Raw genomic sequence first — 26,723 nt, 5'->3', positions numbered from 1 at the left:
CCAAGTATTAACTCAGGGGGGTGGACACTTATCCAACCAAGATATTCTAGTTTTGTATTTTTAATTAATTTTCTGAAATTTGTAAAATTTGTTTTTCACTTGGAAGTTGTGGATTACAATGTATAAATAAAGGTGCAAAAAGTCTTATTTAATGCAATAAAGCAACAAAAGGCTATAAAGTCCAAAAATTCCAGGCTTAAAAACAAAAGTCCAGGCTATAAGGCAGGGGTCTCCAACCTTTTTGGGCGGAGGGCCTCAAAACCAAAGTGGTGAGGGGCGGAGGGCCGCACCCAAAAAAGGATGCTAAATTCCGAAAAAAAAATATCATTAATATGCAGAAATTTAAACAAAAATTAGTGCTGAATATATTTTTCTTGCCACCGAATATGATAAATGAATAATCGTGTTAAAAACACATGTGTCTTGTATGAATCAAAATCATAATAAAAATTACAGAACGCTTTGATCATTGACCCTGACAAATTGGCAGTTTTTGCGGGCCGCATTGTAATGTAAACTTAATATGGCACCGCGGGCCGCATGAATCCGTCTAAGGGGCCGCATGTGGCCCGTGGGCCGCAGGTTGGAGACCCCTGCTATAAGGCAACAAAAGGTAAACATTTTGAAAGGGGTGTAGACATTCTCTCGGCACTGTATGTACTTTTATTTTTCATGACAATTTTCAGGACAGCCTGCTCAGTGGTGCACTTCTACCACATATGGCACCAAGATGGCAGTTTTACCTGAATTCATCTCCACAGGGGAACGTGCCCATGATGTAGATATATTGGAAGTGAGTACATGACCAAGTGAGTCCATCCCTCCACGATGGAAGTCTCCAATACAAGTACTATAACCTGGCTTGACTTTGCTTTGGCAAATAAATCTAACAGGGTCTGCAGATTGTCTATTTAAACATAGGTTTCCCCACAACAAGCACTGCATTATCCCACTGCGCACCCCGTGGGTATCCCATTATGTACAGAAAGCAAGTCGTGCTGTCCATGCTTTGGCCTGAGCAAATGGACCTTGCGAAACCCCGACTGAACTCGAACACAGCTGGTCTGTACATGGTAAGTTACATGCACGGAATTACCGGACTCGCAAAAATTAAGCAAAGAACCCGTGAGTTGCGTGGAAATTAGTTTGGTCAACAATGGATAAAATTTATGAACTCCCAGACAGAGAACTTTTATTCTCTTCCTGCTAAAGTCTTCATCATGGTCTGTATACGTGTGGTCATACATTTTGTCATGATCATAGGTTTGATACATTGGGTGGAAAGCCAGGAGTGTGGGGTTGAGGTTTCAAAAAGACAAGTTCGAATTGGCTGTGTTGAGCACCTGAACTGATGTATGCACTGTACTGATGATATAAACCTGGCTAAAACTGAATATATTAAACTGGCTTACACGGAGCATATTAAACTGGCTTACCTTGAGCATATTAAACTGGCTTACCTTGAGCTTATTCAACTGGCTTACAATGAGCATACTAAACTGGCTTCCACTGAGCGTATTAAACTGGCTTACACTGAGTGTATTAAACTGTTGCACACTGAGCATATTAAACTGCCTTACACTGAGTATATTAAACTGGTTTACATTGAGCATATTAAACTGCCTTACACTGAGTATATTAAACTGGCTTACACTGAGCATATTAAACTGGTTTATATGGAGCATATTAAACTGGCTTACACTGAGTATATTAAACTGGTTTATATGGAGCATATTAAACTGGCTTACACTGAGTGTATTAAACTGTTGCACACTGAGCATATTAAACTGCCTTACACTGAGTATATTAAACTGGTTTACATTGAGCATATTAAACTGCCTTACACTGAGTATATTAAACTGGCTTACACTGAGTATATTAAACTGGTTTACACTGAGCATATTAAACTGGCTTACACTGAGTATATTAAACTGGTTTACACTGAGTATATTAAACTGGTTTACATTGAGCATATTAAACTGGCTTACACTGAGTATATTAAACTGGCTTACACTGAGTATATTAAACTGGTTTATATGGAGCATATTAAACTGGCTTACACTGAGTGTATTAAACTGTTGCACACTGAGCATATTAAACTGCCTTACACTGAGTATATTAAACTGGTTTACACTGAGCATATTAAACTGGCTTACACTGAGTATATTAAACTGGTTTACACTGAGTATATTAAACTGGTTTACATTGAGCATATTAAACTGCCTTACACTGAGTATATTAAACTGGCTTACACTGAGCATATTAAACTGGTTTATATGGAGCATATTAAACTGCCTTACACTGAGTATATTAAACTGGCTTACACTGAGTATATTAAACTGGTTTATATGGAGCATATTAAACTGGCTTACACTGAGTGTATTAAACTGTTGCACACTGAGCATATTAAACTGCCTTACACTGAGTATATTAAACTGGTTTACATTGAGCATATTAAACTGCCTTACACTGAGTATATTAAACTGTCTTACACTGAGCATATTAAACTGGTTTATATGGAGCATATTAAACTGGCTTACACTGAGTATATTAAACTGCTTTACACGGAGCATATTAAACTGGCTTACACTGAGTATATTAAACTGGTTTACACTGAGCATATTAAACTGGCTTACACTGAGTATATTAAACTGGTTTACACTGAGTATATTAAACTGGTTTACATTGAGCATATTAAACTGGCTTACACTGAGTATATTAAACTGGCTTACACTGAGCATATTAAACTGGTTTATATGGAGCATATTAAACTGCCTTACACTGAGTATATTAAACTGGCTTACACTGAGCATATTAAACTGGTTTATATGGAGCATATTAAACTGGCTTACACTGAGTATATTAAACTGCTTTACACGGAGCATATTAAACTGGCTTACACTGAGTATATTAAACTGGCTTACACTGAGTATATTAAACTGGTTTACACTGAGCATATTAAACTGGCTTACACTGAGTATATTAAACTGGCTTACACTGAGCATATTAAACAGGTTTCAATGGAGCATATTAAACTGGCTTACACTGAGTGTATTAAACTGGCTTACACCGAGTGTATTAAACTGGCTTACACCGAGTGTATTAAACTGGCTTACACTGAGTGTATTAAACTGGCTTACACTGAGCATATTAAACTGGCTTACACTGAGTATATTAAACTGGCTTACCTTGAGCATATTAAACTGGCTTACCTTGAGCTTATTCAACTGGCTTACAATGAGCATACTAAACTGGCTTCCACTGAGTGTATTAAACTGGCTTACACTGAGTGTATTAAACTGTTGCACACTGAGCATATTAAACTGCCTTACACTGAGTATATTAAACTGGTTTACATTGGGCATATTAAACTGGCTTACACTGAGTATATTAAACTGGCTTACACTGAGCATATTAAACTGGTTTATATGGAGCATATTAAACTGGCTTACACTGAGTATATTAAACTGGTTTACACGGAGCATATTAAACTGGCTTACACTGAGTATATTAAACTGGCTTACACTGAGCATATTAAACAGGTTTCAATGGAGCATATTAAACTGGCTTACACTGAGTGTATTAAACTGGCTTACACCGAGTGTATTAAACTGGCTTACACTGAGTGTATTAAACTGGCTTACACTGAGCATATTAAACCGGCTTACACTGAGCGTATTAAACTGGCTTACACGGAGTGTATTAAACCGGCTTACACCGAGTGTATTAAACTGGCTTACACTGAGCATATTAAACTGGCTTACCCTCCCCTCCCGCCCCATTCCATCTGATATTCACTAGGATGGGAAGAGGGGGTTGGGGGTGGGGGGGACCTTCCAGCATAGTCGTGGCAAGCAAGGCAGCATGGCATTGGCCATGCTGGTTGGTGGTTACAGCATTGATTGGTCAGATTTATGTGCAAGCATGACACACCGTTGGCCAGTGCCCGTTCAGTGCTGAAGACAATTCCTTGAGGGCACAAAAGGAACAGCGAGAGACCTTAAGGTGGGGTGTTGTGATATCTCTCCTTCTGCCCTTCTCTGGCCACCCCTTGATAGAGCTACACTACACTCCCATGGCACTCAATTCTGGTGAATTCTATCACCTCTAGCACACTGTGTCATTCTGGGATAACTGCCAGCCTTTATGTATCTCACCAGATTCAGTGTGAATAATTATGTGGGTATCACCACTAATCTGAGGGCTTGAGAGAGTGGGGGTGGGGGTTAGTTTATTTGTTGTATTAAGTTTTGTTTTATAATAGTTTACGAACTGTGTTTTCCTGTCTGGGATTTGTGCTGCATCTCATGTTCAATGAAATTATGTATTTATTTATTTCTAAGTCACAACGTACTTGTCTGGTTTCCGCATATTTCCCAAGTTGACCAATCCGGTTAATTGAATACCCTTGGAGGGAAATCAATCAATCATGGTAATTCGTTTGTTTGGCCAATTGTGCGTGTTTGTCGACACGCATGTGAGAATAGGTGCTGCACACCAACTTGCTTGGTGGTGTGTCATCCTTAAGCTGGCTATCTCTGGGATATTAATTTCTGGCATGTTCAGTTCCCATCCTTTATTGCTTGCGGTCAGGGTGGATGCCGTACATGCGACAGTATGTGGGATGTTTGTTTGTGTGTATGAGCAGATGTCTTTGTGTGTATTTTATGGTGTGAGTGTGTCGTTGATTGTTATCTCCATAATTCGGGTTTCAGAAAGCAGAACGGAGCCCTCCCAGGACTCGAAGTATCCACCTTCGTTTGGGTGAAGGATCATGATTCATGGCCTAAGTTGTGAAGTTTTCTTGTTCTCAGAGTTTTGTTACGATGGTTCTTTTCAGCCTTCAATCGTCACTGAGCCCCGCACAGTCTTCAACTGTAGTTCGTTTGTGGTAATGTTCCCAGGATTGTTTGTAGGATCTTGTGAGGTTTTTCTTTATCGTTCCCATTGCTCCAATTATTATCATTAGTACAATTTTGCCACTCTACAACTTCCAGGATCTTTTCATTCATTATTGAGGTTTGATATTTGGTCATTTTCTTGATTTCTGCATTATTTAGACCAAACTCACTGGGTACTGAAACCTCAATTAACAGTCTTCTTTTCCTGTGCGTGCGTGTGCGCACGTGCGTGTACGTGCGTGTACAAGTGGTTCAGAAACAGTCATGACGGAGAAGTCACGACAAAGATACAGTCTACGAGATCACCACAAAGCAGATCAAAACCCAAACTAGCAGACTTACATGGTCACGTGCTATTGCAAAAGCTTTCATAAACAACCAGTCATGAAACTGCTTCGCCACCAGATAAGAAGGCTGACACGAGCTGCACTACTCGAGTAAAAAATTTAGTTGAAACGATCCAAGCATGCAATAACATCCAAGCAGAAAGAGAAATGGAAAGAGGTGAGAATAGATCAGTATGAAGCAAAGAGAAATAAAGAAATAGCCAAAGTCTAATGAAAACAGGAGAGAGATAGAGATAGAGATAGAGATAGAGATAGAGAGAGAGAGAGAGAGAGAGAGAGAGAGAGAGAGAGAGAGAGAGAGAGAGAGAGAGAGAGAGAGAGAGAGAGAGAGAGAGAGAGAGAGAGAGAGAGAGAGAGAGAGAGAGAGAGAGAGAGAGAGAGAGAGAGAGAGAGAGAGAGAGAGAGAGAGAGAGAGAGAGAGAGAGAGAGAGAGAGAGAGAGAGAGAGAGAGAGAGAGAGAGAGAGAGAGAGAGAGAGAGAGAGAGAGAGAGAGAGAGAGAGAGAGAGAGAGAGAGAGAGAGAGAGAGAGAGAGAGAGAGAGAGAGAGAGAGAGAGAGAGAGAGAGAGAGAGAGAGAGAGAGAGAGAGAGAGAGAGAGAGAGAGAGAGAGAGAGAGAGAGAGAGAGAGAGAGAGAGAGAGAGAGAGAGAGAGAGAGAGACAGACATAGATATAGATATAGAGAGATAGAGATAGATTTGGGGGAGAGAGATTTGGGGGAGCGAGAGGTTTGGGGGAGAGCTGGACCTGGCGTGGTCCTTATCTGGTGCAGATAAGCAATGGGAAGGTTGAAGTTGTACAGACGAGTGAGTGCGTGTTTGAGGAGCGAAATCATGCTGGTCCGAGACTGCAAGGAACACACTCCGTGGCTATTTCTCCACTCTGGGAATTGCGACGACACACCCGACTTTTCATTGAGGTTTTGGACATGGTAAACGTTAACTAAACCGGACTACCTAAGCTCGTGATGTTGTATAATGCCTTGATGGTGTTTTTGTAATGTCATTTCACCAATTTGTGTCTATGGGGTTTGTTCATATGATATATCGAGCAAATGCGCATTCAATCGGAATTGATCATCCAGTCTATTGATTGCATCACTAAACTGAGGTGCAGCTCTGCTACCGATCCATGCAGTGCCCACTTAATTTATGGCAAGTATTTAGGATTTGGCCATGGTAACTGCATGCAAAAGCATTTTATTTTCGAAACCATACCCTGGGATTTTTCACGTTCACACGTGAATGATTTGGAGAGGGGATACCCGGCTTAACGTCGAGTCCAAAGGAAGAGTCTCTCCACGACGCAAACCTGCAAATCACCTAAATGAGCGTTTATAGTCGGGTCCTATTCCGTGGAAAATACCAACCCAGAGTACACAGTTAAGGAGACGAACAAACGCCATCCTGCTATCGCGTTTCTTCAATAAAAGTATCGATCTCATGACACATCTCAATAGCGTCCATTTACAGGGGGATGTCGGGGTTATTATCACCGTTGACTTGATGAATGTCACAAGCCAAGTGGCGTCACTTACCAAATACTGTACACCGTTAGGAACTCACAGTGGGAACCATTGTGTGCTTTGCCTAAACTATGAAACTGCACAATGATGAAATGAAAGCGTTTATATGAGGATTGCTGTTCCATTACCGGATTCGATTGTTAAACAACTTGCAAGTAAAAAATACCTCGAATGTATTGTGGATGGATTCAAACGAAATTTGGTGGACAGGTTGGGTGTGTGACAAGGAGGAAATGATGAGGTTTTGGTGAAGATCCGGATCTGAATACAATAATTTTTATTTTTTTTTGTAATTCTTCACCATTGAGAGGTGGGGCCAAAAACGATATATAGCATGATATCCCCAAAAAAAAATTATGGACGGATTCGAACAAAACTTGGTGGACAGGTTAGGTGTGTGAGAAGGACAAATGGATTCGATTTTGGTGAAGATCCTGATCCGAATACTCGAATTTTTTTTAAAAAAAAATTTGCTGGTGATTGTTCACCATTGAGAGATGGGGCCAGTGGTGTAGGCTACGTGATACACAGGTATACGCCGTATACCCACTAAGAAAGCTCCAGGATTTCTGTATACCCACTTAAAACTGCGCAAGGATACGTAACGATATAGTTTTGTGACAGAACTTTCAGTTCATTGATTTTGTTCCCACATACCGGGTAGAGTATAACTGCAATAAAATAAGCCTTGCAGGGGAAGCCATCTACTTCATTCATGTCCATTCATAAAATTCAGCCCCACTCCAGTGCGGTGCTGTTACAAAGCGTGAAACGCGGTGGCTCACTGGCTGTGACACGTGACCTAGGCCTGACGTCACGCTCACGCACCTTCCAACGATGAACACGTGTTTGACAGTAGCTGGCGTTGCAAGTTTTTAATTAGCTAACATTATGAAAAGAAAGCAAACTACACTGTTTTCGGAAGCCTGGCCCTGAAGTTACTGCCGCTTCGGATGACACTACAGAAAAGGAGCAGCCTAATGCTAACACTACACGTGGTAAGTGAAAGTCGCATACAAATTAGTTAATCCCTCTATAATTCCTGCAATGTGTGTGTGGGGCGATTTACATTTCATGTAAATAGAGGGGGTGGGGGATTGGCCAATTAATTATTGGTCTATCCTAAGGCGACCTCAGGGAGGACGGAAAACTACCTGAACATTTTGAGGTATGTTTGGACGTTTTCGGAATTTGTTTCGTCATTTTATGAGTGTTTAAAAAATCGCGGCTTCGCGGCCCGGAGCGTCACGCCTAGGATAGTTGTAGGCCTCAACGGTTCGGGGCCCCTTTAGCGACCAAAATGGCTTCTTTCACCTTTATAACTGATATCGCCGGATGCCTGACGTTATTACCTGCACGATGATGTGTGTGTTGAATTTGTGTGGCTTTGTGTTGTCGAGTTATGAGCGAATAAAGGACTTCGCGCCGCTGGCCTATTCGATTAACGTTAGGCCTTACGGCTGTGATGCAGTTTCACTCTACCGGCTCTCACGAACGAACGGAAAGATATTTTGGAATTCTGTTTTCAGATTTCGCAGTCGATAGCCATCGGCTAAATCGCAATGTCGAAAACTAGGTGAAAATCGGAGGATTTTTGGTATTTTATTGACTAAAGCAGCTTTGGGTAGTTTGAGAACAGGAAATAAAATGCGCTGATTAATTCCCTTAAGCGGCGGTTAATATAAATAATTTTTTCATCGGTACTTGGAGGTAGGTGAGGTATAGACCTACGAAACGAGGGGTATCATTCGGTTGTCGGACTTATGATGATTAAATTAGAGAAAAAAACGATTGTTGGCGGGCCGCGTACATTTCGGCTCCTCGCCATCGAATGGAACGAAAAATTTTCAATCTGTTTTCGGATTTATCAGTATCTATAGGGTGGTAATGAGATTACCTCAAAAATCCGATTAAAAACGGCTTATGTTTCGCAGTTTAGCCGCGGCTTGCATTTCGTACTGGGAAAAATAACATTCCGGAAGGAATTTCTCTTCCACCATCATCCGAATAATTTTTCCTTCATCACGAGGATATAGAGGAAGTATAGACTGACAAAATAAGGAGTTCCACTAAGCTCTGTGACTTAATGATTAAATTAGAGATTTTAAAGGCAGCGGTGGAAAAATATGCAAATTCTGTCAAACGGCTCTGACGAACGAATGGAAAGTTATTTTTGAATTCTGTTTTCGGATTATAATATATATATATATATATATATATATATATATATATATATATATATATATATATATATATATATATATATATATATATATATATATATATATAATATTGTTTCAGGTCCAGGCAATAATATTGTCAGTTAGCTGTGAACCTTTGATTGGCCCATGAGGATGACTATTGGGCCAAGTGTGCTATTGCCTTCCCTTGAGTTTGGCTTAGGCCTATGCCTCATCCTCATAGTGCTATTGTTCACACCATAGCTCATTATTAAAAAAAAAAAAAAATTCATCCAATTTAGTGCTTAACTTCAATGCTGAAGACTCGTGCACTTGAACCTGGTGATTACATGCAAACTAGCCGCACAAAGCTCTCTTGGAAGTGTCAACATTGGGGGTTCTGACACCTGATGCATTCAGACTATTCCAGTCTCCAACGGTTCCATCGGCGTGCAAAAACGAGAGACTCCCCTCCTGTGGATTAATATTGATCTGAGGAGAAACATCCGTCACAAGAAAACGTGTGTGCATGTTTGTGTGTGGGTCCAGTAATAAACAGAATACAATGCTGTGATCACACTGGACAGCATACTACCTTGCTAAAGGCGCTGTCACACCTTGACGATTTAGCCAGCGTATGCCGACTTATGAAAAATTCGTCTAAAACGCTGGCACACGTCAAAAACGTAATGGGTAATTTTTGTATATGTTAAGAGCATGCTGAAAAACACTGCCATACGTCGTAGTACGCTGGCTTTCATCGTTGCACTTTGCGGTTGTCCTCAAATTTTAGCATGCTTGAAATTTTACAACGTATGCCAGCGTATGACTCACACGTTCTGCTACGTTGACCATAAGTTGTAGGCACGTTATGCGATCGTTGACACACGTTACTTGTAAGTTACTCATAAGTCGAAACACGTCGAGGTAATGATTAGCGTACCCAAAAATTATTTATTATCTATGAGTAACGTGTTGTAGGCACGTTACACAATCGTTGACACACGTTACTTGTAAGTTACTCACAAGTCGAAACACGTCGAGGTAATGCTTAGCATGCCCAAAACTTATTTCGAACCTATGAGTAACGTGCTGTGATCCTATGTGTAACGTACCTCCAACGCATATTGACGTGTGTAGACTTATTTGGTTGACGTCTTCCGGACGATCACAGAACTTGCTGAACGTGTTTCAAATTTACAGCTACCGTATAATGGTGTATTGGCAGCGTTTAAAAATAAAAAAACGACAATAACTTCTGATATTTCGTCACGTGCCGTTACGTCACGTCCGATTGCCTCTTCAGCTTGCTCATGTCTTATTCTTAGTTCCTCCTCTATGAATATTTTCTGTTTGAGGATATTGTCACGTCGAAATTTAAAAGCAAATGTCCGAATACATTTTAAAATTCGTGATGGACTAAAAAAAAAAATAATAAAAAAAACAACAACAACAACTTCAGATATTTCTTCACGTGCCTTCACGGAGCCAAGGAGAAAAAAAAATGTGCCTTGACAGAGAAAATAAGTTTCAGGTATGCAAAACATTAGCTCGACGTGTTTCGACTTGTGAGTAACTTAAAAGGAACTTGTGTCGACGTGTGTCAACGTTCGCATATCGTGCCTACAACTTATTCCCAGCGTAGCGGAACGTGTGAGCCATACGGCGAGTACGTCGTAAAATTTTCAGCATGCTTGAAATTTCAAGAGGTAAGAGACGTACCACGAAATATAACGGCGTACTTCATCGTTTTTCAGCGTGCTCTTAACGTATACACAACTTTCCCATAACGTATTCGACGTGTGCCAGCTTGGTTCGGCAAATTTTTCATAGGTCGGCATACGCTGGCTAAATCGTCAAGGTGTGACTGCGTGGTTGACACTTTCAATTTTCAGGCGGTTATGATTTAAATCGGCATGCGGCAGGTTTTTAACAGGCTACGCCACGAGTTCGTCGGTGATACGTGCAGCGTGCTATGCCTAAGTTAAACTATCGTTGGGCATATGTTGTAAACGCCGACAACAGGCTAAGCATTCGTTGGTACAAGTTATCTATAAGACAACGAAACGTTCTATGCCCATTGCTAATATGTTATGCATACGACCAACACCTTATGAATACGACCAAAACTTTTTTAAAAACATCAACATTTCAGCATACGCCAACGTTTTACATACATTTTTATACGTTGCCATTGCTGGCTAAATCGTCAAGGTGTGACAGCGCCTTTAAGGCCCTGTCACACCTTGACGATTTAGCCAGCGTATGCCTGACTTTTGCAAAATGTGGCTAAAACGCTGGCACACGTCGAATACGTTATGGGTAAGTTTGTATACGTTAAGAGCACGCTGGCTTTTTTTCGTAGTACGCTGGTATACGTCGTAGTATGCCGAGGTTTTAGACAAATTTTCCATGCTTGAAATTTTTTGACGTATGCCAGCGTATGACTCACACGTAACGCTGGCCATAAGTTGTAGGCACGTTACACACACGTCGACACACGTTACTTGTAAGTTACTCATAAGTCGAAACACATCGACGTAATGTTTAGCATACCCGAAACTTATTTGTAACCAATGAGTAACGTGTTGTAGGCACGTTACGCGATCGTTGACGCACGTCGACACACGTCGACACGCGCTACTTGTAAGTTACTCATAAGTCGAAACACGTCAAGGTAATGGTTAGCGTCAGTGTTCCAGACTCCCTGGTTTTCTTTATATTTTTTAATTTTTTTCTTCGGTATGACGGTGATGTTGACACTTCGATTTATATTGCGGTTATAATATAATTAATAGGCTGCCGCTCAACAATTTAAATCGTAACCGCACTAGGAATCAAAGTGTCAACATCACAGTCATACCAAAGAAACCCCCCCCCCCAAAAAAAAACAGGGAGTTTGGAACACTGACGCTAACCATTACCTCGACGTTTTTCGACTTATGAGTAACGTACAAGTAACATATTTTGACGTGTGGCAATGATCGCTTAGCGTGCTTACAACTTATGCCAGCGTATGCGGAACGTGTCATACGTCGAGTACGTCAAGAAAGTTTCTCGACGTACTCGGCGTATGACGACGTATGCCAGCGTGCTCTTAACGTATACAAAACTTACCCATAAGGTATTCGATGTGTGCCAGCTTGGATCGGCAAATTTTTCATACGCTGGCTAAAACGTCAAGGTGTGATAGCTGCTTCACACTTCGATGTCTAGTGCGGCTATGATTTGAATTGTCGAGCCGCAGCCTATGAATGGCCTACGCCATGTGATCGTCGGCGATACGTTGCCGCGCTATGCATAAGTTGGACTATCGTTGGGCATAGGTTGTGAACGCCAACAACATGCTAAGCATTCGTTGGTATAAGTTATCGATATGTGATTAAAACGTTCTGTGTATGTTACTAATACGTTATGCATACGTTTAACACGTTATTATGCGCCCAAAACTTTTTTAAAAAACAACAATCGTTCAGCGTACGCCAGCGTTTTACATATATTTTGAGACCTTGCCATATGCTGGCTAAAACGTCAAGGTGTGACAGCCCCTTAAGATGAACCAACCTTTCACTGACCATGACAATCTCATTGAGCTTCAGGGAAAAAATGGTGTCAGCATGGGCACTAGTCTGCACTGAAGGTACAGTTCCACAAAAATCGTAGAACACATGGCAAAATAGATGCAGAAGAAAATTGTTAACAGCATTGTGTCTTCTTCAACCAAGTTGTCTGTTCTCATTGACGAGGCTACATCTCTCGGCCACAAATCTGCTATGAATGTCAATGTGAGCCTCTATAGATGGAGCTACTCCGGAATTTGTGTTTCTGGAGCTGGTTGAGCTAGAAAGCCAAAAGGCAGAGGGTATAGAGGAAGCCTTATTGAGCTGTTTGGACACTGCAGGCTTCAGTGAAGAGTGGCTTCAAAAGAAACTGATCTCATTTGTTTCTGATGGAGCCAGTGTCATGTTAGGAAAGAATTCTGGTGTGGCAACCAGGTTGACTGCAAGGTACCCTAACCTCTTCACATGGCACTGCATGAACCACCGTTTGGAACTGGCTCTATCTGATGCTGTGGATGAGGTTCAGTCAATCAACCACTTCAAAGCATTCATGGAGAAGATCCACAATCTCTACAGTCAGTCCAATAAAAATTCATGGGAACTTCTGGAAGCAGCATTAGAAGTGGGCTCACGAGTCAGGAAAATTGTCAGAGTTTTAAATACGCGATGGGTGGCCAGCAGCTTCCGTGCTGTGAAGGCTGTGTGGAGATCATATGAAGCACTCAACAGACACTTTGAAAATGCTGCGGGAGACCAAACAAGAAACAGCAGAGAGGCAAACATACAGAGGTCTGGCACATCGTATGCAAAGCAAGGAATTTCTGTGTGACCTTGGACTCGTGTACAATGTACTGTCTGAACTTGCAATCCTGTCTCAGCAACTCCAGGCCCATTCAATCGCACTATTGAGAGCAGAACAGCTTCTGAAGCGCACCATCCGATTGCTGGCGTCATTCAAAGACTGTCCAGGAGAGATGTCGGAGGTGGCATTAAAAGCAAAGGCTTCGGGACATTTTGGATCGGTTTCCCTGGAGTCAAATGGAAAGCTCACATCAATCAATGCAAAGCAATTACTACAAAGTCTGATCAACAATATGGAGAAGCGCCTCATTTGAAAGTGAAATGCTTCTTGATCTCAGCATTCTGGACACAAGCAACTGGCCATCAACACCTGGCATACGGTATGGTGAGTCACGAGTGAAACGACTGTGCAGGTGGTTCAATCTTCGTGAAGACCAAGCAGTTAATAGTATGAGAGATTTCCTTGAGCACCCACACAGTGAGCCTCAAAGCCTAAAACCTCCTATACGATGCATGCAGACCATCCCTTGCAGCACGGCTGAGTGGGAAAGGGGTTTCAGTCGAATGAACAATGTATGCACGGACAAGAGATCTACATTGTTGTTGTCCAATGTAAGTAATTTGATGATGATCAGCATCAATGGGTCCCCTGTAAGTCTTTTTGAGCCAAGGAAATACATCACAACATGGTTGAGAAGCCATCGCTCTGCCACACAAGCAAGGAGGCAAAACATACCTCAGATGCCTGAGTACAAACATATTTGGAAAGTTTTGTAGACTACCAGGCTAGTTACCCCACCCACCCCCTTCTTACCTCCCCCCACCCCCACGAAGATTATGCAACTCGATTTAGCAATAGTCCCATGCTCTTCTTGATCCTTATTTTGAATATGAATAGACGTTGATTTTCAAGATCACTGACTGGCATTTTATCTTTGAACTAATCACAAATGTAATGTTAATATTTTTGTAACCTGAATTTATATTACTTTCACAATCCATCCCTTCTTGGCTTCATAGATGTATGACTATACACATTACACCTTACTAGAATTTTTAATGTTGATATTTTGAAACTCTGCATGTTTGCATACAATTGATGTTGTGCCCTTTTTATGGACTTTTTAATAGAAGATTATTTTAATATTTGTGTCATATAGTCATTTTTTTTTTCTTTGTAAAATTTGCCGCAATTCGGTCTTTAACTGCAATGGCAAGTGAGTGAATGAATAAATGAATGGTTTGGAAGACAAGTGTGCATAGTTTTAATTCGTATCCTCCAGCCATGCAAAATCACGAGGGATCACTAAACGGTAGAAAATCAGTCCAGAGCGTTTAAATCTTCCCAGCTGTAAATGTCATTGGCTGTTGTAGTCTGTGTTGCTATAATTTGTTGATAACACATACCCAGTCTTGAAGAATGCTCTCAATTGTGTGTGGATGCATTTAGTGTATGTGTTAGTGCCGTGGTGCTTAGGCCTAAGTCACATTTGCTCTCCGGCGAGGATACGGTGGCCGTACGCCCTCTGAATTGACAGAAACGTGCGGTGGCCGCAGAGTTTCTGCGGTGGCCTCAGGGTAGCCCTACGCTGTTTGGCTATATTTTACAGGCCGTAGGGGTCGCCGTGGAATTATAGCGCAGAGTTATAACTTTTTTCATTTCTACGTTCGCCATAGCAATTCGACAAGCTGAAACAAAAGAACTGGTAAAAAAGAAAAAAAAAAAGAACCCGCTTGTTACCGTCCGTCTGGCCGCACGTTCGCCTTCGGGCCCCCCTGTGGTCCCCTGCGGTCACCTTGCAGGCACCTTGTGTCTGCCTTGAAAATTATATCGCCCCTGCAGGAACACCCTAAGGTCATCGTGCGACATCAAATCAAAGACCGTACGGCACCCCCACGTTTTCGGTCTGCACAATTTCTAAATACGCCGTGCGGCTACCAGAAAAATAAAAACATATGTGATTGCTACATTGTGTGACCGTGGAAATACTGTGGCCACCCTATAATTGTTAGGGCCGTAGATTTTGTAGACCCCACGGCCGCCGTGGCAAATGTGACTTAGGCCTTAGGCCTTATGCCTTATGGGGTGTCGCTCCGGCACAGATGTGGCAAAGGTGGGGAGGGATTCGGGGATCATCACGGTATACTCACTACAAAAACCTAGACTACACCACTGGATGGGGCCAAAAACTATATATGGCATGGTATATCAAAATGTTGTGGACGAGTTATGACAAAACTTGCTGAATGAGCTGTGGAGGTGACAATAACAAGCCAGTTACATTGTGGTTGAGGTTCGCATGATACAGATCCAGCCGATGAGTGGGATACAAAAAGTAAATTGTTCAGCCTGTAGGAGGTACAGTACGTGCTCTACAGAGTGATGTTCTCATTTAATTAGTTGGTTGACTTTTATTATCAAGCCACAGATTGAATGATGAGCCTTGTTTTTTCTGTTTTTCATAATCGTGTTCACAACAAATTTATTAATGATAATAATGACAACTATCTATCTATATGTGATTTATCTATGCATGCAGACCTGGTAGAGATCATGGAAGCCATGATGTAAAATCAGCTATCTCTATCTATGACATACAGTACTGTACTTTCACCTGCCAAAGAAATATCCTGATGCAACATTTGTGAAAATACTTCAGACGTGAAATTTGTTGTTCATAAGATTATTTTGTTTTTATTAGCCTCCGCTAACGAAGTAATTTCTGGTGGCATTATGTTTTCAGGTTGTTCCTACATACGTTCATGCTAATTTTCTCTCTTTTTTTTCTCTCTATAACCAATTATATGATTGACACAAAATTTTCACCAAAGGTGCGACTGCTCATATAGAATATTTTAATGATAATTATGACGTTGTATGTCACGTGGTGTGGCAGCCATATTGGAAAAAAGGAAAAACTTTGGACCTCTATCTCTGAAACCCACTCCATAGAACAAATTGAAACCTGGCACGTGTCAAGCACTCCCCATGGGAAGCGAGTGATTTTTACCCTTGCCGAAGGAGAGGGTATTGCGTTTGGGTCCATTTGTTTATTTGTTTGTCTATCTCTCTGTCTGTGTTTCTTTGTTTGTCAGCACAGAACTTTCTTGTTTTTTCTCCTCAACCACTTGATGGATTGAGACAAAATTTTCACCATTGGTGCAACTACTCATGCAGAATGTTATAATAATAATTATGATGTTGTAGGTCACGTGGTATGGCAGCCATATTGGAAAAAATGGAAAAAACTTGGACCTCTATCACTGAAACCGCACCAAGGAAAAAATTGAAACCTGCCACATGGCAAGTACTCCTCATGGGAGAATAAGTGTTTTTTTTTTTTTGTTTTTTTTACCCCGTGGGGTGGAAGACCCCACGGGGTCTAAGCGCCGCTCACATTCTCTCTTTTCTTGTTTTGATGTAATAGGTGCCTTTGTTATGATGTCATAGTTGCATATGTAGAACGCCACATCTGATCAGTATGAAAATTTTTGTTGGTCATCTTGGGATAAAATGGTCCACAGAAAAAATTAACGATGCCATCAGTCACGTGATGTGGAAGCTATATATATATATATATATATATATATATATATATATATATATATATATATATATATATATATATATATATATATATATATATATATATATATATATATATATATATATATATATATATATATATATATATATATATATATATATATATATTTATTATTATTATTTTTTTTTTAAACCTTCAAAAATCTTCTTCTCTGAAGTGGCTGAACAGATCGAGGTGAAACTTTGCATGTATGACCGCATATCCATGGCAGAACAAAAGGTTCACAAATATGATGTCATAGGTCACATGGTTTGGCAACCATATTGGATTTACCCTTAAACCTATAAAAATCTCAAGAACAGCTGGACAAATTGAGGGGAAACTTCACTCAAATGTTCTCCAAGCCATGGGTGTACAAGTTTGTTGAGGAATAATTGATAAGTCACATGGTTTGGCAACCATATTGGTTTGAAGAAAAACATTAAATAGTGTTTTCTCTGGAACCGCTTAATCAATTGACGTGACACTTCAGATTTTTGATCTAGTTGTGATGGGGAATAGAAGGTTTATATTTCAACTTGATCGGAAACATGGTCTGGCAGCTAGGATTAATTTTTGTTATGGGTTCTAATTTTTTTATTTGTTTTTAAAAAAAGCTCACTTGGCTGTGCCTGTGTGGGTTTAAGGGTGGAGGAGTAGCAGATGAAATGTGAATCCTACCCAGGTTCCTCCTGATGACTTCATCTTTGCTTTTTGCTTGTTCAGGTTCCTTCTGATGACTCCAATGAAGTACTGAACCTGCAGTATATGGTCTTTCATTTGATTTGAATTGAATTTATTTTAATCCAATTCTAAGTTAAATTTAATAATGAATGATAATAATAAAAAAAAACGCCATGGGTCAGGGTCAGGTGTCCGATCAAAGCTGGGTTGCATCAAAGCGGGACGTCTTGGTACACGGTCATCACTGCCAGCAGTTATAAAGTGACAGTTCTATTTTTTGTCTCTTATTTATGTAACACACCAATGCATAAATGCCACATAAAATACACCACACAAAAGCAGTCCTGGTGAGGATCTGCAATCTCTGATTGCTATTTTTCTTGTTTTGATGACATCATAGGTGGCTTCGTTATGACATCATAATTGCATATGTTGAACACTTTATCCGATCAGTATGAAAATTTTAGAGGATCATCTCGGGCTAAATTGTACGGGGGAACAAAAAGATGATGTTATCAGTCATGTGGTTCAGCAGCCATATTGTTTTTAACATAAAAACCTTCAAAAACTTCTTCAAAATGGCTGAACGGATTGATGTGAAACTTTACAGGTATGATTTGCCTATCCATGAGGAACAAAAAAATGTTCTCCACCTTTGATGTCATTGGTCACATGGTATGACAGCTATGATGTTTGGAAGAATAAACCTTTAAAAATCTTCTTCAGAATGGCTTGACAGATCAAGGGGAAACTTCAGCCACATGTTTCCCAAGCCTTGGGGATGCCAGGGTGTTCCCAAATAATTAATAGGTCACATGAGTTTGCAGCCATATTGGATTGAACGAAACTCTTTAAAAAAAAATTCATTCTCTTGAACCGCTTCATCAATCGACATGAAACATCACAGTTATGATCTTGTAGTCATGGGGAATACATGTTTTTAATTTCAACCTGATCGGACGCATAGTCTGTCAGCCAGAATTAAGTGGGCGGAGGCATATCGAGCAATGTCACGACGTCAAAGAGTGCCCTTCTCGTTTTTATAAGTAACATGACCTTCGTTGTTTGAAAGCATTGTTTGACACTCGTTTGTTGCATTCTCGAGGCAGATATAGGGATACAGAGAGGGTCGATGGGTGGTGTATTTACATTGCCATTTCATTAGGCCATAAATAAAATGTGGTCTTTCAATGAAGGTAGTCCATTTGGAAATTTTAACTCCTTCCCCATGCACTATGCCTTTATACCATTCCCTTACTTGTTCATCCTATACTCCCTGCCCTCCTTTCTGCTCTATATCCCTCTTCCTTTTATAAATCTTATTTTTCACAATTTACACCCTACACCCACTCCCCATGCTTTTGTAATAAATAGACGGCTCCCTTTTCTAGCTCATGACAATGTTACAAATGTCATGGTGAAATCACGGCTGAGAAAGGACTTGTCTTTCAGATGTGTCTCATGTATTTTCATGAATTCAAACATAAACGAGCTATTATAGGGTGTATACCAGGAGTGATCTACCGCATGTTGTACAAGCTCTGGTCGATTTATGTTTTATTTGCACGTCATCTTTGCCCTCTATTGCGAAAGCAATTTTTAAGATAAATCATTAAAAGTTCCCTTTTCTAAGTAAGTTCTTACTGCTGGTGGCCTGGACTTGCTCAAATGCTATTTCCAACTCTTTGAAGCCCAATATGAGGAGAGAAACTCGAATACGCTCTGGACAGACAAGCCTTTTCTGGAAGCCAATATTACCGAATCGATCCTCTATTCATTTGCACTGCTAAAGTTAAACCACCTCTGTGAATCCTTATGGAATAGTTGAATACAAGTGTGCATGTACGGGGGGGGGGGGGGATGTGTGCACTCACGGAGAATGAGTATGCATGTATTGAGGATGAGTATGCCTGAACGTACCACAACAGCACACATTGTACGTAGAACGAGTTCATTTTCATTCTCGCCTTTTAAATGGAAAACTTCTGCAGCAGATACATAAAGGGTTTAATGGGTTCCTTAAGGAACTGTGCCAATCCGCAAGGTACATGGGCCATGAATGAACTCTTACCCACAACCTAATTCGTGAGCAAGTGATCTCGGGTGCCTGATAATCCAAAAGGGTGCTGTACAGGTTCCGTCTTTCTTTAACATTGAGAATTCAAGTTGGGTTTTGTTGTGTATATCATGTATTACAGGTATGAGTGTTTCAGTAACTTCGTTTTGAGCAGTTCATTGGAAGTTTCAATGCAAATGACCCGCACTCGGTTCTGATGTTAAATGAATGTTGCGAGACGTACAGCATTGTGAATCCATTTTTAATCACGTAAGTTTTTCTTAAGTTAAAGCTACTTTCAGAATAGAACTATTGTGACATTTTACATCACTGTGACTTTAGCATTTGAGTAACGGGTTGTAAGGTAAACTTGTATATCCAGAAATTAAAAGCATTTTCTCATATTCATGGTACAAAAATAACCAAATTAGTTGTTTATTAAGGTGTGAAAACGTAGTTTGTTTTTCAAAAAGAAAACTATCTAGGATTAGGGGTAAGTATTTGATAACCATTGTAACAGTGAATGATAATGAGGGGTACACTTTGTGTGATAAGGGTACACTTTGTGTGATAACAATCAAGGATACACTGTGTGATAATCAAGGATGCACTGTGTGATTACAATCGGGTACGCTGTGTGTGTGATTACAATCGGGTACGCTGTGTGTGATAATCAAGGATACACTGTGATTACAATCAGGGGTACGCTGTGTGTGATCACAATCAGAGATCCACTGTGTGTGATAACAATCAAGGATACACTGTGTGTGATAACAATCAGGAATACATTGTGTGTGATAACAATCAGGAATACATTGTGTGTGATAATCAGGGATACATTGTGTGATAACAATCAAGGATACACTGTGTGTGATAATCAGGGATACACTGTGTGTGTGATAATTAGGGATACATTGTGTGTGATAATCAGGGATACACTGTGCGTGTGATAATCGAGGATACACTGTGTGTGATAATCAAGGATACGCTGTGTGTGATAACAATCAAGGATACGCTGTGTGTGTGATAACAATCAAGGATACGCTGTGTGTGTGATAACAATCAAGGGTACGCTGTGTGTGTGATAACAATCAAGGGTACGCTGTGTGTGTGATAATCAGGGGTACATTGTGTGATAACAATCAGGGGTACGCTGTGTGATAAGGGTACGCTGTGTGTAACAATCAGGGGCACACTCATAATAATCAGGTGTAGAATGTGCATGATAATTATTAGGGGAGACTGTGTGTGATAATCATGGACACACTGTGAAAATCAGGGGCACATTGTATGTGATAATGAGGGGCGCACTGTATGTGGTATCGGGGCACACTCATTATAATGAGGGGCACACTGTATGTGATAATGAGGGGCACACTCATAATCAGGGGTAGAATGTGCATGATAATCAGGGGAGACTTTGAGTGAAAATCAGGGGCACACTGTATGTGGTATCAGGGGCACACTGTATGTGGTATCAGGGGCACACTCATAATAATCAGGGGCACACTGTATGTGATAATGAGGGGTACCCAGTGCATGATAATAATGAAGGCCACGCATGTGTGTGATAATCAGGGGCACACTGTATGTGGTATCAGGGGCACACTCATAACAATCAGGGATGCATTGTGTGTGATAATCAGGGCACACTGTATGTGGTATGTATCAGGGGCACACTCATAATCAGGGGTAGAATGTGCATGATAATAATCAGGGGAGACTGTGCGTGATAATCAGGGGCACACTGTATGTGATAATGAGGGGTGCCCAGTGCATGAGAATAATGAAGGGCACACATTGTGTGTGATATCAGAGGTACACTGTCTGATCTTCTAACTATACCAATAAATGTCTGTGTGTGTCCTCTATAACAACAAAACCATGAAACCCAGCAGCTTGAAACTTTACATGCATACTAAGGGAACTCCAAAGAAGTTCATGAGTGAAAATTGGGTGTTTACGTGAATTGAAACACCCCTTTTAAAGATAAATAACTGTGTGATAATGAGGTGTGATTTAATTTTATCCTTTATCAGGCACCATCCTCAGCCATCCCTCTCCCAAGTCTGAAGGCATATCCTGGGTTACCTCGCTGGAGTCTCAAGCCACCATGTTTTTTGGCCTGCTCTAACCATCAGTTGACTTGGAACAGACCGCAACATTGTTTAATGATAAAGTTGTTTTTCACTTTCTTCACTAATATTATCAAATGCTGATTCATCATAGCTATGAATCGCTGTGTACATCACTTTTGTAAGTACTATAGTTTTCAAATTAGAATTTTCCATGATCTACTCTCCTGGACTAATTAAAGTCTATCAACAAAATATGAGTCCAGCTTTCAGGATCGGGTATCGTGGACGAAATACGTGTCATTCTGGAGTGAAATCTGATAATTTAATGAAATAACGAGTCTTGTAATTAAACCGATATATCTGTTTACTTTAAGCAAGTAAGGCTATGTTCTCTTCTTCTTCGAATGTACACAAGAAAATGTGAAATTTTCAAAGCATTAAACTTAACTTTATTACTGTTTGGAGAATTATATTGAGTGAACAAAAGATTTAGGAATGTGCCAAACTCAACCAGCTTCATTGAGCTAGTTTCAGTCAATGCAACAGAAATAATTAACCAACGGAAAGGTGGTCATGCATGGGTTCTCCTTGGGGAATCTCCAGAGTTACGAAGGCAAAATAAATTAAATTAAAGATTGATAAGAAAGAAAGAAAGAATGAATGATTTACATAATGGGAGGATTAAGGGTGAGTGAAGCAACAGATGAGGAAGGGTGAGTAAAGCAACTTTGAAAAATTTCCACTCAATTTTTTTTTTTTTCTGTCAGGAATGCATTTCCCCTTTTAATACATCTTTAAAATCAATGGGATTTTGAAATTACATTTAAACAATTGTGAAGTTCCCTCTCCTCCCTTCCCCTCCCATCCCTTCCCTCCCTTCCCTCACCTCCCTCCCCTCCCCTTCTCTCCCTCCCCTCCCCTTCTCTCCCTCCCCTCCACTTCTCTTCTCTGCCTCCCCTCCACTTCTCTTCTCTGCCTCCCCTCCACTTCTCTTCTCTCCCTCCCCTCCACTTCTCTTCTCTCCCTCCCCTCCACTTCTCTTCTCTCCCTCCCCTCCACTTCTCTTCTCTCCCTCCCCTCCACTTCTCTTCTCTCCCTCCCCTCCACTTCTCTTCTCTCCCTCCCCTCCACTTCTCTTCTCTCCCTCCCCTCCACTTCTCTTCTCTCCCTCCCCTCCACTTCTCTTCTCTCCCTCCCTCCACTTCTCTTCTCTCCCTCCCCTCCACTTCTCTTCTCTCCCTCCCCTCCACTTCTCTTCTCTCCCTCCCCTCCACTTCTCTTCTCTCCCTCCCTCCACTTCTCTTCTCTCCCTCCCCTCCACTTCTCTTCTCTCCCTCCCCTCCACTTCTCTTCTCTCCCTCCCCTCCACTTCTCTTCTCTCCCTCCCCTCCCCTCCTCTTCTCTCCCTCCCCTCCTCTTCTCTCCCTCCCCTCCTCTTCTCTCCCTCCCCTCCTCTTCTCTCCCTCCCTCCTCTTCTCTCCCTCCCCTCCTCTTCTCTCCCTCCCCTCCTCTTCTCTCCCTCCCTCCTCTTCTCTCCCTCCCTCCTCTTCTCTCCTCCCCTCCTCTTCTCTCACTCCCCTCCTCTTCTCTCACTCCCCTCCTCTTCTCTCACTCCCCTCCTCTTCTCTCACTCCCCTCCTCTTCTCTCACTCCCCTCCTCTTCTCTCACTCCCCTCCTCTTCTCTCACTCCCCTCCTCTTCTCTCACTCCCCTCCTCTTCTCTCACTCCCCTCCTCTTCTCTCACTCCCCTCCTCTTCTCTCCAGCCTCTCCCTTCCCTCCTCTTCTCTCACTCCCTCCTCTTCTCTCTCCTCCACTTCTCTTCTCTCACTCCCCTCCTCTTCTCTCCCTCCCATCCTCTTCTCTCCATCCTCTCACTCCTCCTCTTCTCACTCCCCTCCTCTTCTCACTCCCCTCCTCTTCTCACTCCCTCCTCTTCTCTCACTCCCTCCTCTTCTCTCACTCCCTCCTCTTCTCTCACTCCCCTCCTCTTCTCTCACTCCCCTCCTCTTCTCTCACTCCCCTCCTCTTCTCTCACTCCCCTCCTCTTCTCTCACTCCCCTCCTCTTCTCTCACTCCCCTCCTCTTCTCTCACTCCCCTCCTCTTCTCTCCAGCCTCTCCCTTCCCTCCTTCTCTCCCTCCCCTCCTCTTCTCTCCCTCCCCTCCTCTTCTCTCCCTCCCATCCTCTTCTCTCCCTCCCCTCCTCTTCTCTCCCTCCCATCCTCTTCTCTCCATCTCTCACTCCCCTCCTCTTCTCTCACTCCCCTCCTCTTCTCTCACTCCCCTCCTCTTCTCTCACTCCCCTCCTCTTCTCTCACTCCCCTCCTCTTCTCTCACTCCCCTCCTCTTCTCTCACTCCCCTCCTCTTCTCTCCCTCCTTTCCTCTTCTCTCCAGCCTCTCCCTTCCCTCCTCTTCTCTCCCTCCACTTCTCTTCTCTCCCTCCACTTCTCTTCTCTCCCTCCCCTCCTCTTCTCTCCCTCCCATCCTCTTCTCTCCATCCTCTCACTCCCCTCCTCTTCTCACTCCCCTCCTCTTCTCACTCCCCTCCTCTTCTCACTCCCCTCCTCTTCTCACTCCCCTCCTCTTCTCACTCCCCTCCTCTTCTCTCACTCCCCTCCTCTTCTCTCACTCCCCTCCTCTTCTCTCACTCCCCTCCTCTTCTCTCACTCCCCTCCTCTTCTCTCACTCCCCTCCTCTTCTCTCACTCCCCTCCTCTTCTCTCACTCCCTCCTCTTCTCTCACTCCCTCCTCTTCTCTCCCTCCCCTCCTCTTCTCTCCCTCCTCTCCTCCCTCCTTCTCTCCCTCCCCTCCTCTTCTCTCCCTCCCCTCCTCTTCTCTCCCTCCCCTCCTCTTCTCTCCCTCCCCTCCTCTTCTCTCCCTCCCCTCCTCTTCTCTCCCTCCCCTCCTCTTCTCTCCCTCCCATCCTCTTCTCTCCCTCCCATCCTCTTCTCTCCCTCCCATCCTCTTCTCTCCATTCTCTCCCTCCCATCCTCTTCTCTCCATCCTCTCACTCCCATCCTCTTCTCTCCATTCTCTCCCTCCCATCCTCTTCTCTCCATTCTCTCCCTCCCATCCTCTTCTCTCCATTCTCTCCCTCCCATCCTCTTCTCTCCATCCTCTCACTCCCATCCTCTTCTCTCCATCCTCTCACTCCCATCCTCTTCTCTCCATCCTCTCACTCCCATCCTCTTCTCTCCATCCTCTCACTCCCATCCTCTTCTCTCCATCCTCTCACTCCCATCCTCTTCTCTCCATCCTCTCACTCCCATCCTCTTCTCTCCATCCTCTCACTCCCATCCTCTTCTCTCCATCCTCTCACTCCCATCCTCTTCTCTCCATCCTCTCACTCCCATCCTCTTCTCTCCATCCTCTCACTCCCATCCTCTTCTCTCCATCCTCTCACTCCCATCCTCTTCTCTCCATCCTCTCACTCCCATCCTCTTCTCTCCATCCTCTCACTCCCATCCTCTTCTCTCCATCCTCTCACTCCCATCCTCTTCTCTCCATCCTCTCACTCCCATCCTCTTCTCTCCATCCTCTCACTCCCATCCTCTTCTCTCCATCCTCTCACTCCCATCCTCTTCTCTCCATCCTCTCACTCCCATCCTCTTCTCTCCATCCTCTCACTCCCATCCTCTTCTCTCCATCCTCTCACTCCCATCCTCTTCTCTCCATCCTCTCACTCCCATCCTCTTCTCTCCATCCCCTCACTCCCATCCTCTTCTCTCCATCCCCTCACTCCCATCCTCTTCTCTCCATCCCCTCACTCCCATCCTCTTCTCTCCCTCCCCTCACTCCCATCCTCTTCTCTCCCTCCCCTCACTCCCATCCTCTTCTCTCCCTCCCCTCACTCCCATCCTCTTCTCTCCCTCCCCTCACTCCCATCCTCTTCTCTCCCTCCCCTCACTCCCATCCTCTTCTCTCCCTCCCCTCACTCCCATCCTCTTCTCTCCCTCCCCTCACTCCCATCCTCTTCTCTCCCTCCCCTCACTCCCATCCTCTTCTCTCCCTCCCCTCACTCCCATCCTCTTCTCTCCCTCCCCTCACTCCCATCCTCTTCTCTCCCTCCCCTCACTCCCATCCTCTTCTCTCCCTCCCCTCACTCCCATCCTCTTCTCTCACTCCCCTCCTCTTCTCTCACTCCCCTCCTCTTCTCTCCCTCCTTTCCTCTTCTCTCCCTCCTTTCCTCTTCTCTCCCTCCCCTCCTCTTCTCTCCCTCCCATCCTCTTCTCTCCCTCCCATCCTCTTCTCTCCATCTCTCACTCCCTCCTCTTCTCTCCCTCTCTCACTCCTCCTCTTCTCTCACTCCCCTCCTCTTCTCTCACTCCCTCCTCTTCTCTCACTCCCCTCCTCTTCTCTCACTCCCTCCTCTTCTCTACTCCTCCTCCTCTTCTCTCACTCCCCTCCTCTTCTCTCCCTCCTTTCCTCTTCTCTCTCCTCTCCTCTTCCTCCCATCCTCTTCTCTCCCTCCCATCCTCTTCTCTCCATCCTCTCCCTCCCTCCTCTTCTCTCTCCTCTCCTCCCATCCTCTTCTCTCCCTCCCCTCCTCTTCTCTCCATCCTCTTCTCTCCATCCTCTTCTCTCCATCCTCTTCACTCCCATCCTCTTCTCTCCATCCTCTTCTCTCCATCCTCTTCTCTCCATCCTCTTCACTCCATCCTCTTCACTCCCATCCTCTTCACTCCCATCCTCTTCTCTCCATCCTCTTCTCTCCATCCTCTTCTCTCCATCCTCTTCACTCCATCCTCTTCTCTCCATCCTCTTCACTCCATCCTCTTCACTCCCATCCTCTCACTCCCATCCTCTCACTCCCATCCTCTCACTCCCATCCTCTCACTCCCATCCTCTCACTCCCATCCTCTCACTCCCATCCTCTCACTCCCATCCTCTCACTCCCATCCTCTCACTCCATCCTCTCCTCTCGCTCCCATCCTCTCAGTCCCATCCTCTCACTCCCATCCTCCCACTCCCATCCTCTCACTCCCATCCTCTCACTCCCATCCTCT

At 43.1% G+C, this 26,723-nt stretch overlaps 1 protein-coding gene across 4 annotated transcripts in view; it reads right to left on the bottom strand.

The window, feature by feature from the left end:
• Window positions 1-26,723, bottom strand: part of LOC147030281 (homeobox protein Hox-D3-like) — an 80,632-nt gene that overhangs the window by 8,505 nt on the left and 45,404 nt on the right. For 3 of the 4 annotated variants that reach the window (XM_085874175.1, XM_085874176.1, XM_085874177.1), the window contains exon 4: window positions 17,580-17,657. The exons of the other annotated variant lie outside the window; for it this stretch is intronic. In XM_085874175.1, the coding sequence (XP_085730301.1) occupies window positions 17,580-17,657 (78 nt within the window). The remainder of the gene's footprint in view (window positions 1-17,579; window positions 17,658-26,723) is intronic. 4 annotated transcript variants of the gene reach the window in all.

This window comes from Eptatretus burgeri, chromosome 3 (genome assembly GCF_056783735.1).
Source record: "Eptatretus burgeri isolate ZD-2024b chromosome 3, Ebu_testis_v1, whole genome shotgun sequence".
Lineage (NCBI taxonomy): Eukaryota > Metazoa > Chordata > Myxini > Myxiniformes > Myxinidae > Eptatretus > Eptatretus burgeri.
This window is presented reverse-complemented; position numbering and strand designations above follow the sequence as displayed.